This window comes from Panicum virgatum, chromosome 3N (assembly GCF_016808335.1).
Source record: "Panicum virgatum strain AP13 chromosome 3N, P.virgatum_v5, whole genome shotgun sequence".
NCBI lineage: Eukaryota > Viridiplantae > Streptophyta > Magnoliopsida > Poales > Poaceae > Panicum > Panicum virgatum.
In genome coordinates this window covers 61181558-61197572 of record NC_053147.1, presented here as the reverse complement: position 1 = coordinate 61197572, position 16015 = coordinate 61181558, and the positions used below count along the sequence as shown (strand labels likewise).

The 16015-nt window shown below is 45.2% G+C and overlaps 2 protein-coding genes across 7 annotated transcripts; one reads left to right on the top strand and one right to left on the bottom strand.

Moving 5' to 3' along the window:
* Positions 1 to 6295: 6295 nt before the first annotated feature.
* On the top strand, positions 6296 to 14188 carry LOC120666481 (cytochrome c oxidase subunit 5C). 6 transcript variants are annotated; one of them, XR_005671756.1, is made up of 8 exons: positions 6387 to 6711; positions 6870 to 6968; positions 7287 to 7445; positions 7908 to 8011; positions 8125 to 8214; positions 8373 to 9682; positions 13145 to 13717; positions 13839 to 14188. XR_005671756.1 is itself a non-coding variant. In XM_039946333.1 (2 exons), the coding sequence occupies exon 2, from the start codon at positions 13174 to 13176 to the stop codon at positions 13363 to 13365; it is 192 nt and encodes a 63-aa protein (XP_039802267.1). In that variant the 5' UTR covers positions 9526 to 9677; positions 13145 to 13173; the 3' UTR covers positions 13366 to 13587. The 6 variants fall into 6 exon arrangements, 3 of the variants coding, with proteins under 3 accessions (XP_039802267.1, XP_039802268.1, XP_039802269.1); XR_005671757.1 differs by lacking the exon at positions 13839 to 14188 and having other exon boundaries at positions 6296 to 6711; positions 8320 to 9682; positions 13145 to 13587; XR_005671759.1 differs by lacking the exons at positions 7287 to 7445; positions 13839 to 14188 and having other exon boundaries at positions 6299 to 6711; positions 13145 to 13587.
* A 111-nt stretch (positions 14189 to 14299) lies between these two features.
* LOC120666479 (ocs element-binding factor 1) lies at positions 14300 to 15733 on the bottom strand. The gene has a single exon (XM_039946332.1). The coding sequence runs from the start codon at positions 15067 to 15069 to the stop codon at positions 14617 to 14619; it is 453 nt and encodes a 150-aa protein (XP_039802266.1). The 5' UTR covers positions 15070 to 15733; the 3' UTR covers positions 14300 to 14616.
* Between the last annotated feature and the right edge of the window lie 282 nt (positions 15734 to 16015).

Below are 16015 nucleotides of genomic sequence, written 5' to 3'. Positions count from 1 at the left end.
TTGATCAATCAACTAAATTCATTTCAAGTGAGTGTCAAGAATGGTTCTTGGAGAGATCACTTCTCTCTGGAGAGAGGCGAGCCTCCCAAGAGTGGGATTGACAAGCAAGGTGCTTGGAAGGCCAACATAGAAGTGGTTATCTAGAGTCATTGGAGATGTTTAGTTGAAGATATCAAATGGGTTGATCAAGAAAAGCAAGCAACACCCAAAGTAGAGAGATTCATGAAAATTCAAGTGATATTCAAATGGTATTCTCTCATGCAAGAAAAAATCAAAGAGATGAAGCAAGCCAACCACAACAAGATAGTGCATTTGATGATAAGTGGTATTCATTTCATATGGGTGAAGAATGGTTTTCATATTGGTATTCATTGTCTTCACCAAGCTATTATAATTGGACTTCATGATGCTAGTTGGAGAGCTAAATTAGAATCTAATGACTATCCTCTACTCCAACATAGCAAGGTGAAATTGCTTGACATGTGCATTCATACTATGCTAAGGACATGATTAGTGCATATAGTCATATATAGTGATCATTCATGAAAAATAAAATAATTTTAAATATTTTATGATGCCACTATTGCTTGTATGGTTGATATGATCTAGTGGTAACATATGACATGTTCATGAGCTAGTAAACCCAAGTAGTTGATCTAGAAAATGAGCTTTCAAGTGTTTAACTCAACATTGTCAAGATAACCCTTAGAATGAGGTGCGAAGAAGCTTGTCATTGGTTCAAACCGAGTTGAATTATTTGGGCAAGTAGTCTAGATCAAGTCAAAGAGAAAGAAGCTCATGGAAATAATCTAGTTCAAGAATTGGTTATCAATGTCAAATTCAACAAAGTGGTCCATCATGATTTTACAAGTGATACTAGATTCAATACAAGGTATATCATTGTATCTCTACAAGTGTTATATATGGTCATACAAGTGGTATTCATTCAAGTAGATCTAGCAATAATGGTGGTTCCACAAGTGATCCTCAACTTTAAGTGATCAATTCAAATCAAGAAAGCTACCCTCGTCAAGAAGAGCTCAAGATTCAAGTAGATTGACAAATACTTTGACATAGGGGGAGGAGCCCCACTACAAAGTATTAAGATCAAGAATCCTACTAGTGTCCTACATGTGGCATTTCAAGGTGGTCTTCATGCTTCCACAGGTTGTTGTTACAAGTGGTGTCAATTCCAATCAACTTGAAAGTGTCCATCAAAAATGAAGATTCAAGACTCAACCATCTACCCAAGTCCAACTCTTTGTATCAAACCACAAGCACTTCATATGATTGCCTACAAGGGGTATTCAAGTGGTAACCCTACAAGTACAAGAGGTACAGCTTCAAGTGGTATCCATTGATCTTCACATGGCAAATTTCATGTGGTCTCGGCCCTTTTAATGGTCATTGATGACAAAGGGGGAGAGGAATGAACAAAGATATGAATTATCCTTGGATGACAAAGGGAGAGATGAGATGAGAGTGCGATCATGGACATGAATCAAGAGGAACAATATTGAGGAGGATCAATATTCTTGAACAAGAAGAGCACACAAGTAGGGGGAGCAAGCTCATGAACTTAGTTGTTTGCATTTGATATGTGCATATTCATGTGCTTGCTTGCTTTTGCATAAGTTTTAAAAATTTATATATGCATTGCTTGTGTGTGATGTATGCTAGTCATAGAACTTGATTGATGATTTGATAACTAGCATGCATAGATTGTAGCTAGACATTTTTTTTACAAGTGAAACAAGAGCCTTGCTAATATTGTTGATCTCATGAGGTATCTTGAGTTTTTGATGAATGTCTAGTTACTCATTGATGCTAAGGAATGAACTTCAAGGATGCAACTCAAATTGGTATCACGCTTCAAAGGTTTATCCTATATACCTTAGCATCACTTAGTAGTGATAATAATCCCACAAATTTCATATTTATGCATGTGTGTGAGTTTAAAACCAAATCTCTTGAGCACACATGTAGGGGGAGTTATCACTACCAAGTCGGATTTTTATGGTGCTTATCCAATCTTTTACAAGTGGTCTTAATGGTGGATAAGAAACATAAAATCCAAACCAAGTTAGCTATTTACACGTGTGTGAAGTGCTAGCTTGGAATATGCTAAATTTCCATATTTTTGTAGAGTTGTCATCAATTACTAAAAAGGGGGAGATTGAAAGGCCCTTGTTTGGTTTTGGTAATTGAGTGACAACTTAGGTGGACTAATAAGTGTTTATGTTGAGATACACAGGTGATTAGTCCACACAAAGACACTAGTATGAGCGACATGTGCCATGGAGGAGAAATGGCTAAGGGTTGATACTATGCTCATATAGTGTGATGGAAGAACTCATTGCATATGAGACATGACATGGAGTTATGTGACCAAAGTGGAGAAGATCAAGACAAGGCTTGGCTTGATGGACCGGTTGCAATGGAGAAGGACAAGTCAAGGCTTTGAAGCGAGGGACCGCGAGGCGGTGAAGCTTGGGCAAGATTTGGCGCCGATGGACCAAGGCAACGGTGAAGAGCGAGCAAGATCAAGACCGATGGACCAAAGAGGTCATGTGATGATATGGAGTTGATCATATCATTCAAGAAAGATCAAGCCAAGTGTTGACTCATGATGATGATCAAAAGGCTTGATGGAGTTTGGTGCTTGTGTGGCATCAACATTTGGGAAGATGAAATGGAATGCGCAAGGCAAAGGTATGACTTGTAGGGCATTTCATTTCACCGGTCAAAGATTGTATAGAGAAATGCATGGCTGGATTTAGGATAGATGGCCGTACTATCAAGAGGGGCAAAATTGTTTGCATATCGGTCATCTAGTGCCACTTGAGCGATCTAACATTGCGATGTTGCTAGGATCGAGTGGCGTGGTGAGATCAAGTGAAAATCCTTTGAAAATGTTTGTGAAATGCTAACACACATGCACATGGTGTTGTTCACGTGGTGTTGTTGGCACATTTGTAAAGGAGAAAGAGTTGGAGTTGATGTTTATCAACTTGGGGAAGCAAGAAAGGCTTTTCGGTATTCTTCGGAGATTAGGTTGGCTCTTGGAGTGAAATATTGCTTTGATCTATTGTGTTTTGGATCAAATATTCAATTGGGTTGTGTAGCCCTCTGAATAAGCTTTCCATAGAGTCTAAGATCACCAAATTTGGACATTGGAGCTAAGAGTTATGGCCGTTTTACCGAGGTACATTTGTGCTGGAAATAGACCTGCGGACGGTCCGCTCCTGGGGGCAGGACGGTCCGCCCCCAAAATGAAAAGCGGACCGTCCGGTCCATGGGGGCGGACGGTCCGCCTTTAAAAGCTAAAACGGACGCAGAAACTTGGTAGTACTGTCTTGGGTGTCCAAATTATACTGCGGACGGTCCGGCCCTTGGGGGCGGACGGTCCGCCTCCTACTGAAAATTCTGGGACAGAAACACTACGGTTTCTGTGTGCTCACTTTTTGAACAGAGGACGGTCCGCCCCTGGGGAGCGGACAGTCCGCCGGTCACTTCCAGATTTAGTCAGAGACGTTTGCAAATCGGTTGGTTCGAAGTTTTGAACCGCGGACGGTCCGCCCCAGGGGTGCGGACAGTCCGCCCGGGGCTCTAACGGTCGACTCTAACACATAATCATTGCAGTTCTAGCCATTGGTTTTAAATGGCGGACGGTCCGGTCTCTGTGAGGCGGACAGTCCGCGAAAACTCTGTTTTCACGGGATTTGAGTGTAACGGCTAGTTTGGGGCCTCCCTCTATAAATAGTGGGTGTGGCCGGCCATTTGAGGTTGCTGAGCACCTTGGGGGCTTGGTGTCCATGTGTGAGAGTGCTTGAGAGCCCTCTACTCACTCTAACTTGATAGTAATCATCCGATCGAGTGAGAGAGCGATTCTAGTGCGATTGCTTTGAGAGATTGCATCGAGTGGCACTAGGTGATCGTGTTGCAAGCCGGTGTGCTTGTTACTCTTGGAGGTTGCCACCTCCTAGACGGCTTGGTGGCAAGAGGCTCCGTTGAAGGCCGCAAGAAGATTGTGCGGTGCTCCGGAGAAGAGATTGTGAGGGGTATTGTGCTCACCCTGCGGGAGCCGCGAAGAGCAACTCTAGTTGAGCGAGACGTGAAGAGCAACAAGTGGTCCGGCCGGATCATGTGCTAGAGCTCGGTGTGAGCACTCCACGTGGGAGAGTGTGACTTGAGAGTCACCACTAGCAAGAGGATCGGCGGCAACCTTGGAACTTGTCTCAACGGGGATTAGCTTGGTGGCAACCAAGTGAACCTCGGGATAAAAATCACCGTGTCAATCTTGTCAACTCTTCTCGGTTGTTTGCATTCTCCAAATCATAAGCTTTGTATTTACATTCATCTATATCTTATGCTTGTGTAGTTTCTTTCTAGTGATTAGTTAGCTTGTGTAGCTTGCTAATCATCTTCTTGCTTGTGTAGCTAGAAATAGAGATCCTAGTGTAACTAGTTAGCTTGTGTAGCTTAATTAGTTGCTCGTGCTTAGATTGTGTAGCTAAGCAAGTTGAGCTCTTGGATTTGGATTGTGTATCCTTGTACTTGAGCATCTAGTGAGCTTAGGTTTGGTTTTGTGCTTTTGCTCATTAGAATTGTGTAGGAGCTTCCCCGGTTTGTGAAGTACTAGTGCTTAGGCTTGTGTGACTTGGCATTAGAATTGTTAGGAGAGCTCTTACTAGCTTGGCACTCCATTTGCTTTGTGTAGGATCTTTTTGGAGGTGCCTTAGAGTCATAGTTAGAGGGGTGAAGTCTTGGCTAAGCGAATAGTTTCAATTCCGCATAATTTTCGGTTAGCCGGTGCAATTAGTTTTAGAAAGGACTATTCACCCCCCTCTAGTCCGCCATCTCGACCCTACATCAGGGCATTATTGAAACATGATTTCAGGACCCGTACACATAGACTTCTGTCCATGATATGCCAAATTCGTTCGTCAGGACGTGGATGGGTGGAACGTCGAGAACCCAGACGAGTAGACTCGTAGATTTCTGGATTGCACATTCGTGGACTGGATGTGTAATTCAACTTTGTACTTATGTATCATAGTTATTAACTTTATATTTATCAAACTTTTGTTTAAATAACAGTCAGATTTGTATATCATCTGTATATTCAAATATGATTTGTAAATTTTAATGTACTATACTATGTATTGTAAGAGTAGTTTCAAGTATTGTCATATTGTGCCATCTATGCCTACCTTCGCGTGGGACTACCGGTGTTGTTTCGATCGACCGTGGGTTGTGAAAGAGCTGTCAGGTTACCTTAATTAAGCTAATGTGCATGATGTGTTCAAATGAAGGCCATTACGCTTAATTAAGCCGTTTTAACTTGGCGGTTCTGTCACAGTAGGCTAGAGATGAAACCCACAAGACACAAAAATCACGGTTCAGGTTCGTTGATAGCTAGTCTCCAAGAGCTCCTAACCAAAACTACCTCCTTAGAGATATTACAATCTTTAATGTCTCTCTTAACCGACTCGTCCCAAGGCAGTTTAGGTCTATCTCTACCCCTTTTTACATTATCGACGCGTTTAAGCACCCCACTACGTACTGGCGTCTCCGGAGGCCTCCGTTGGACATGTCCAAACCATCTCAATCGATGTTGGGTAAGTTTCTCCTCAATTGGTGCCACCCCTACTCTTTCCCGAATAACTTCATTCCGGACTCTATTCCTCTTTATGTGCCCGCAAAACCACCGCAACATCTGCATCTCTGCTACACTCAGTTACTAGACATGTCGCCTTTTGTCGTAGATAGTGGACGAAATTTGTATAATAAAACTGCAGAATAAGTTTATTGTAACTTGTACTAAGTTGTAGTTGTTTCTTCAGACTTCAGCCGTCCAGAGTTCATAAATCTGCAAGGTTGGAAAGGAACGTGTTATTGTCGTAGCATGATTGCATGAATCGATGCTGCGTAGCATGAATCGATGCTGAACTGTCTGCTGAAATTTTATGACGAGGAAATCTTCTCTATCTCTACTATTAAAAAGACTATAGTGTCCTCACCCTCCCATGTTTCTGCCTCCATATGGTTCTGCCACTTCACACCTCATCCGTCAGATCAATATCCCATCAATCTCTAACGTTCATTGCTCCCACTCGGTACGAACCCCGCAGGCCGCAAGCTCCCAACCGGCAGCCGCCCCTGACCCCCGTCCCGCCGCGCCGTTGTGTCCGCCATCCGCGTCCTGGACCCGCCCCCCCCCCCCCCCCCCCCCCCTTCCCCCCGCGCCCGGCCGCCGCCGCCATCCAGCGAACGCCACCCCCACGTCCGGCGACCGCCGCCACCCAGCGCCATCCGCGCCGCCGGCCCTCGGACCCGCAGCCCCCAGTTCTTGGACCCGCGCCGCCATCCCCACATCCGGCGCCCACCGCCGCCTAGCGCCATCTGCGCCGCCACCCAGCGCCATGCGCCCCCGACCACCGGCCCGCACCCGCCCCGACCAGCGTCATCCGCGGCTCCGCGCCCCTGGCCCCCCGCGGCCCCACCCCCGACCAGCGCTCGCCGACCCCGGCCGCCCAGCGCTGGCTCGTTGCGAGTGAGACGGGCGGCCACAACCAGAGAGAGAGAGAGAGAGAGAAGGAAACGAGAAGACCCTCCCGCTGCTTGCACCATTCCCTCCCGTGGCGGCGGCGACTGTCCGGTCCGGCTGCCATGTCGAACTGCGATTACCACTCCCCGCGGTTCTTCGAGGTAGCGCTCCCCGCTCCCGATCCCCACCCCTTCTGGGCCGGATGGTTGAGTGCATGTAGTTTCCTCCTTCGCGTGGATAGGATATAGCTCTTGAACAGATGGGTACTCGGGATGATTCAGTTTCTGACAACCATGCCGTATTGCTTCGAGTTTTTCAGGATGTTGCTTGGCTCCCACAATGGCTTCAGCCTCACCGGCCGCTGACGGTCGGCGAACACCGGACTCACAGTACAGGCGTTTCATCTTCTTCTTGTCAGGTGCGGTCCTCTTATTTCTGCATTAATTGGGCGAGATTTGTGGATTCTTATTTTGATTGCTGGAGTTGTTAAAATCAAAGCATAATCACTGCGTTCGGCATGCGGGAGCTGGAATGGCGTGAGAGAAATACTGTTGGGCTGGCTGGAGCTGGTGGTTGGAGGGGTGTGAAGAAAATTACTGTAGCGCGTGAAAGAAAATTACTGTGGCGCTGGAGGCTACGAGAACCAGCCGAACGCAGTGATCGGTCAGTTGTGATATGATGTCTTGGTCACTTCCTTGAGTTGCGGAACTGTGTGTTTATTGGAGATCCTTCACAGGAGTGTCAGAATGCCACTGTAAATGCTGCTGGTTACAGTGGGTTCATCTTGCGCTTGTCAGAACTTAAGTGGCCAGCATGATGTAGAAGGGGGTGGGTTCATCTTGCGCTTGTCAGAACTTAAGTGGCCAGCATGATGTAGAAGGGGCGGAAGAAGATGGTAAGCTGGGCTTTGCCATTCTTTTGTCAACTGCTTGTGGTAGAAGGATGTTTCTGTATTTGTGTAATGTTGATGTAGTTTTTTTTTTACATCTATCCCTCTTATATTCCATTTTACTTTGATGCCTGAACAAACAAGCAAAGAAATGTTTTTAGACATAAAAAGTACACAGGGAATAATTGGACGTAAAATATTTTGATTGAGATGTGGACATGCCATTGTGTTCCTTTCTTTTTTGGACTGTGTCCTTGACCTGGGCATTCTTTTGGCAAAAATATGACATGTTGGGTCTAAGTAGAAAGTCCATAGTATATAGCCATGGCACTTGGCACCTAAATATGATATGCTAATGCGCTATCATGATCTCCTTGCACTGGATCAATAATGTTGAATGGCGGGAGCTCTCTAAATTCTATTCATTTTGAATGCTGAGGATAAATTCTTTTGTGACAAATGTTGCAGGTGCATTGTTCCCATCCCTTTGGTGGCACAAGAAGGAAGAGCTACTGGAGTACAGGTTGGTGCTGCTTGGTGGAAAAAAGAACTAAGGAGAATTGAACTCCCATGTACCCTTTCCCTCCTCTAATTTACGCTACTTTTGATTTTGTTTAGTCATGCTGCACTCATAATAATTGCGGCAATTCCTAACAGAAAGAAATGATTCATTTTGATTAACTAGAGCCACGGTCACCTATAACATGTCTTTGGATGGTGCTGGGATCGGAGTAGTAATAGCGTAACTTGAAGTTCTTTTCAGCAAGAGCGGCAGGTATGCATATTTACAAATATATGGTTTTCTTTGACCTTGCCTTTTGTTTTTCTTATTGTGAACTTGTTCTATGGTGAAAACTGATATAAACATTTATGCCTGCAGTATTTGTCTGACATGATACCCATGATTTCACCATTCTTGTGGCACCATTGCAGTGTGTACGATCGAGCAATGAATTGAGCAGCTGGCTGGTCCTGTCTAATGCGGAAGTCCATCCATGCACATTAGAAGTTTATCTTTCAATAAGATACCATTTCAATCACTCATCTTGTCAAATACGAGTACTGGATGAGATTTTTTTTTTAATTTGCTGTGTACCAGATGAGGATTTTTTTAATTCTTGTTAGATTAATCTTGATGAGGATTTTCACAATTTCCTAAGATATATGAAGCTGCAATTCAGATTCTCACTATTCCTACTATCTAGAAAAAGACTGAATGATATGCCTCAAAAATAAACACTTCAGGAAACAATAGTTATCTTACTTTTGAAAACCAATGTCCTATCCCAATAATACAGAAACATAATGAATAATAGTAATTTTAGAGATTAGTGTAGTCTAAACAAATTTGTGAATAATGTGGGTGTGGGTTGAAATTAAGTTCGTGACTTTAATTCAAGAAAAAATACTATTGAATGGATTTTTTTTTTCCAGAAAATACACTTAGTTGTTTACATTTTGGCATTTGTATGGATACGGATAAAGGAATATACTCTAAACTTTTGCTGTCACATAGAGCTAAGGGGCAGCTGGATAATTAAGGTCCATACATTTACTGTGTATTTTGGCGTTGCTGATTAATTTGCTTACATGTTGATATCAATAGACTTATAATATCTTTTGTTGCCTGTGATATATGTATTGGTGCGAATATTTTTATTGCCCGTAGCAACGCACGGACATGAATCTAGTAAAAAAGAAGATAAAAGTGCCTGTTGAAGCTACTGAGGAAATAAAAAAAACATTGCTTGCCGAGGCAGTTGGAAATTGGAACTCCGGAGCTCTTGTCCCTCTGCTGCACGAGGAAATATAAAACAAGCAAAAAGATTTTGAAAACTGGGGCATTCCAAGAATTGAATTCGCAACCTCTCGCACCCTAATCGAGAATCATACCACTAGACCAAATGCCCTTGTGTGGTTGCTCCTTTTTTTTATTTCTATACTTAACTTATTAAAGGTGGACCAGCCTCCAGGCCCATATGCTTGGTGCCTTGGTGGTGGACTGGAAGGGTGGTAGGGATTCACTCGACACAGAGACTATGCAAGCGACCAGGGAATACGTAAAGTTTGCACCGAAGACGTAATGCCTGTGATGGAGAGGCGGAGAGGCACGAGCCAGTCAGCGCCAGGCCACCAGCCACTCGCTCGCGAATACGCGGGCTTTAAAGGGCGTCTCCGCAAAAACGCCACCTCGGCTCCTCTCTCGCGGCGGCGGCGCACCCCCCTTCTCCATCTCCGGTAAGGTGAGCTCTCCGCTCCTCTCGCCCTCCTCCTTGTGGTCCCGATCCTTCCTTCCCCGGCGCCTGATCCAACCCCGCTACGCGCCTGCTCGCGGTTGAAGGAAAGTCCCCCCGTTGATTTCATTGACCGTTCGGATCTGGCGCGTCCTCGTTGCCGGCGCGCTGGGTTCGCGCCGCGGATCCGTGCCGGCGGAGGGTCTGAGGGCGTGTAAGGCCAGGGGGGTCATGTCGTCGTGTGGATTATAGCGATGCGCGGGTGCGCGGATAGGGCGCGCGTCTCTGGTTTGGTTGTTGGGTTTGGAGCATGAAAGGGTCGTCAGCGATGGCGTAGTGACGGTGAATCCATCCGTCTAGTCATCCATCCCGTGGAGGCAGTTCTGATGGTTCTAGGCATGTGCACCGGGATGATTTGATGGTATTAGGATGTGAATGGTGAAAATGCCGATGTTTGGCAACGGGAAATGCTGCATAGTCTGTATACAAAGGGATTTCTCCTTCACGGGTTGTATCCTTGTCTGTTCAGTATTTTCTTTTGCCCTATATTCTGGATGCGGTATGGCTGGGAAACTACACGCATAGGAGTATACCCTGTTACATGATAACTTAGGGCACATATTAGCTTATGGGGCTGTAGGTAGTGGTCACATACTTGGTTAATTGGACCGGGGCTTGGATGCGTTTACCATTGCCTCTGGATGTGGTATAAACATATCCTCCCGTGACATTATTGGGTACATCATGTTTTCAGTTGAAAAAGGTCCGCATCATTGATTTTCATTGGTTTCTCATCTTAGACAGTATCCAGTGTGTTGATGCAGTTCAGCTTCGCAAGCTGGGGTCTAGGGCCATTGGATAGCCTGACTGTAATCTTTATACTAGCATTTGTGCCTGAACAGCCTTTTGACGTGTGTGGCCTCAGATGTATGGTCTTTGACTCACGATGTGTTCATGAGTACATCACATAATCTGAATGCAGCAGTAGGAGAAAAATGTAAATGGCAGTTGTAATGTGTCCTTCACTTACTCAGTATTTCATTGTTCATCCAGAGTCTGAATGAACCAGGTCATGTTTATGTTGTCTTAGCTTCATAGAGGCACCTTTATCATTAATTAACAAATTAGGTTGCGAAGCTGGCTGTGTTTATTACTGCATCCGGATGATCAATGATGCATGCTTATATCTCATTTGTGCTGTGGTGTGGATGTTGCTTTAGGGGACCCTTCATTTTATGTTTACATTTAAATTCATCTAGCATCTCTTTGGTTGCACTATATATATGCAGTACCTCTATGTGTAATACTGAACTATCAGAAGTGAGATTATATTCTATTGAGTTGTTAATAACTTACTATTGGAAATTGCCTGTGGATGCTGACCTGTAAACCCTTGGTTAAGTTCCTCGGTGTTTTTCTTGTCATCATAATACTAGTCACATACACTTTTACTTGAGCTTCTGCCTGTAGATTAATTGAATCTACTTTTAATATAAGTGTTTGGTGCATCCCGTTCAGTCCTTTCCGATCCCATAGCATAAACTGTTCTTCATGCAAGCTCACTGAAGTCTCTAGTATGGCTTATCTTTTAAAACTTTCGGGTTTGGCATAATAGCCAATTACATCCCTCAACTTTGCTCCGAGGATCACTTTGATCCCTGAAGTATTAAATAGACCGTTTAAGTCCCTCAAGTTTCTCTGTTGGATCAAATTGCTCCCTATGCTGATTTGGCATGCCACATACTCTTGCCATGTCAGCGGTTGGAAACCTTGTGGATGAGTCGGCATGGTAGAATTGTCTTTTTTACCATGCTTCACCATATCTATTATAATGATTGTGTACAAAGCTGTAACGGAGAGGCCACAAAAATCATTGCATGATCTTTTGTCCTATGTACATGCATTTAGCTCTAGTTTATGCCATGTAATGAGGACCAGATCAAGGAATCCCCCAGATCAATTAAAAGAATGACTTGTCCTGACCCCCTAAAAAACTGTTTTATGCATTGATTATTACCATGGTTTGATTTTGGGGGGAAAATAATGGATACGTGGTACAACTTATTATGCTGCCACTATATTTTTCTTATCCTGCTTGAGGAGGCCTATGATATGACAAATTCTTGCATTATAATCTGTCAAGTCCACATCATGTATGCTTTATATTTGGACAAGGGGTAAATGAGGCAACTCTAATATGTTGACTCAGCCATGGCAACTAAAGCTGTCATGGCATGCCACATCTGCCTAAGGATTATTTTGATTCTACATGAAAACTTGAAGGACCTATACAACATATTTAATACTTCAGGGACCAAAGTGATCCTTGGACCAAAGTTGAGGGACACATTTGGCTATTTTGCCTTTGGGTTTTGCTCAGTTAGCAGTTTGTTATTGTTTTCTGTTTCACAAAATAAGGCATCTGATGTCTATTGAGCAATCAGCTTATTGCTCTTTTCTAGGATCTTTTTATGATTTTATTGAATTTAAATACCCATGCTCTTTGGTAAACTTTTAGATCTTGCCTGCAACTGCTTTGATCAAAGTGAGTTCGCCTGTCGTTCTGTTAGTAGTTTCTCTTCAATTTCGAGTCAATTTGAGTATTTTCGTTGGTATAGGTTTAGAGTGTGTGTAACAACTAAGATCTGCATCAAAGCAAATTGAAGAAATAGGCCAACTGAAAATCATCCCATATTTGTTGTTTAGGAGATGGCGAGTGAATGATGAATTGATGAAGCATTGCGCAATTTTGATATTGCTATCTGCCTGGTTTGATGTACACCTGTTAGGTAGTGGATAGTTTGAGCTCTCGCTATTGCAGATGCTAGAATGTTGATATTGTTACCTAATACCTTGATTTGACAATGGATGATAAGGAAATCCCTCCAAACTAATTAGCTTTGTTTACCATCATGACTGTTTTTTGTGGTGAGTGCCAGGTTAGGTGAAGGTCCTGGTGTACTTTTTTTTTTATGTGTGTGTGTGTTGGGTTTGGGGGGGGGGGGGGGGGGGGGGTGGAGGTAGAATAAGCAATGATTGATACCATAGCTGAAGTGTTTCTTGTGTCACATTTTATGCTGTCCCAATCACTTAGAATCTTTTGTGGTGGAATAGAGTAATTTAGGAGGTGAATGCAAGAATACAGGGAGTTTGATTCAGTTGTGTAGTAAAACCTCCAGCATTCCTGGATACTCTGCTCACTTTGCTTAAGTTTGTATAGCACTTTGCATATTCAAGTGCTATTTTAATCTCTTCCATTTTTACCTCTTTACGGTACCATTTCAGGTCCACTTTTGCTATGTACAAATCAAATCAACCCCCTTTTTGGTGTGACTAAACAAATAATCAAAATGCGCCGTTGCTGTATGCACATGTCTGCATTTATTAAGAGTATCTTTTTACCTTGGTGAAGATATGCTGTCTGCCTGTTGCTCCCACGTAAACTAACAGAATCCCCTCCATTTCTTTCAGGCATTTGGCATCTCACCTCAACAGCAAGCATGGCAGGTGGCAGGGTTGCACATGCCACCCTCAAGGGCCCGAGTGTGGTGAAGGAGATCTTCATTGGACTCACCCTTGGGCTGATTGCCGGTGGCATGTGGAAGATGCACCACTGGAACGAGCAGAGGAAGACTAGATCCTTCTACGACATGCTGGAGAAGGGCCAGATCAGCGTTGTTGTCGAGGAGTAGCTTCCAGGCCCCAAGTCTGAAGTTATTTTCTCACAGTTGTTTCTGAAAACTCTGGAGAGCATGAAGAAATGAATTCTGTGGAGATTTGTCTTAAAAATAAGCATAACCATTTGAGAACACCAGATTTTGTTGAATTTCCTTCCATTTCATGAATATTTGAACATGTCCAGATCATACCAAGCAACTGAATATCTGATCTAGTTTTACATAAGTTGATGTGAATCGATTGGTGGCTTACCTAACAGGTGATTACTCAATCTGTGTTGGACATAATTTTGAGTGGATGAAGCACTAACAATCTTTGGCCTGATTGCACGCTCAGCTGGAGCTCTTTCGTTTGGTAACGTCACAGGTTCGGTCAAGATAAGTTTTTAAGGTTTTCCTGTGTCTTTCACTGTCGTTTTCGCCTTCGTCACGGATGTAGTGACTCCATTGTTTGACGCGAGTTCCATTTTGCTTTGTTCACATTGAAGATTAGCAGGTGTTTAACAATTGCTTGCTTACTGGGGTGGTGGAGAAAAGAGATGCATGTATGAGGATGCAATAATGCATCTTGTCATGTGTATTTGTTTTGTTCGATAAAAGAAACCAAAGAAACAAATCAATGCATTGTTCGTTCCTGCTTCGATGCCAAGAAGATGGATCAAGCAACATGCTTGGAGAGGGAGCTGTCAGCAGACAGAATCCAGCGAGCAACTTTGGAACAGAAGATTTCCCCTTTGATCTTATTGCTTTATTAGATGTGTAGCTTTGCACTCAAGTTGTTTTGATGCCTTTCTCCTTGCTTTGAGGTTTGATAAGAACTCACATCTTTTGTGACTCACATGCAGCCTTTTTTCCTTTTATGATGTGAAGTTAGCATATCTCGCCGAGTCAGAGATATCTACTACTAATGACAGGGTGAGAACTGGAACAAAATTCAGACACCATCAGATTCAGATCTAACTGAAACTATATAGAGGGGGTAGGAAATCATAACACTTAATTCATAACATTACTAGACAGGAAGTACAGAAACCAAACACGAAATTACACCTTACATAAGATGAGCATCATCACTTACACACAGACAGACAACAGCAACAATTATTGAAGAACCAGAATACAGATTTAACACAGCAGCAGCAGATAGAGCCCCTATGTAGTTCTCAATGCAGCCAGGTAGATGTGGGCAGCCCATTCTTTCTTGCCAACCACAGCCGAGGCTCCAGCTGCCTCCATGGCTGGTGGAGAGGCATCATCATCACTTCATCAGTACTGGAGCATGTGCGCGCCGCCGATGGGCATGGCGGCGGCGGGGTAGGGCAGCTGCCACGGGCGGAGCAGCGGGTCGTCGGCCGGGATCTCCTCCTGGATGTCCATGGCGACGCCGCTGAACTCCTCGACGACGCGGAGCACCTCGTTGACGGAGCGCAGCCGGTCGCCGAGCTCGGCGGCGCGCGCCCGGAGCACGGTGTTCTCCTGCTCCACGCGCGCGTACTGCGACGCGATGTCGGCGGCGCGCGCCGCCACGCGCGCGTTCTCGGCCTGCAGCCGCGCCACCTCCTGCACGAGCTCGTCCAGGTGCTGCTGCTTCCGCAGCCGCGACCGCCGCGCCGACTCGCGGTTCGACAGCCGCCGCTTCTCGCGCCGGTGCGTGTCGGCCGCCGAGTCGCCGTCCGACCCGGACATCCTCCCCGCCGGCGACAGCGACGACGACGACATCGAGGCAGGATCTTTCCGCGCGGGGCCGGCCTAGCTTACCACCAAATTCTCTACCGCTGCTGCTGCTAGTGCTTTTATTGGGCGATTCTTCAGGAAAGCAAGAACGAAGGGAGGAGAGAGAGGGGACGGGGAGAGCACGGGGAATGGCGGATCCGGGTGAGGGCAAGTTATGAGATCACATAAAACCAGTAGAGGAAGACAACCGAGAAGGAGTGGTGGAAGCAGGAGCGGCGCAGGTGGCTGGCGATCTTCATAAAGCTCAGAGATTGGGCATCAAGATGCTGCTTCCCAGCCAAACCATGGCCAGCGAGAACGAAACCTCCCTCCAGCGCAGGAAAACCCGGAGAACCCCAACACAAGAGTTTGGATCTTCCGCCAAAGATCCTCCACCAAGAACAGCAGCAGTTCTTGGACGGGTAAACCGAGACCAGAGCTTCGATCGGAGGAGGCTGATCTGCTCGAGCTCGAGAGAACCGAGCCAAAATCTGGAGGAATCGAGGGGGCGGGCGGGGGAGAGGATTGCTACTCGCAACCTCGGAGCTGGTTGGGGGAAGAGGGGAGGAAGGTGAGCCACTCAATCGGAGAGGCGGAGGAGAAGGAAGGGGGAGGGGATCAGGTGAGGCGGGGAGGCTTATTTAATGCCGGGTTGAGAGCATTTCCGTAAACCTCCCCCTAGGGGGCATTTCGGTAATCTTGCCATGGGGAGGTTGCAGAATGGCTCCAGATGAATGAATGATGGGAGAAAGGTGAAGGGAATCTTTACCAGTCTGGTCTTGGGTGGCTGTCAATGGCCCTGTGGGGGTGCATGGGTTGTTTAGAGGGTGTTTAGCAGAATGGCTCCAGATGAATGAATGATGGGAGAAAGGTGAAGGGAATCTTTACCAGTCTGGTCTTGGGTGACTGTCAATGGCCCTGTGGCCTGTGGGGTGCATGGGTTGTTTAGAGG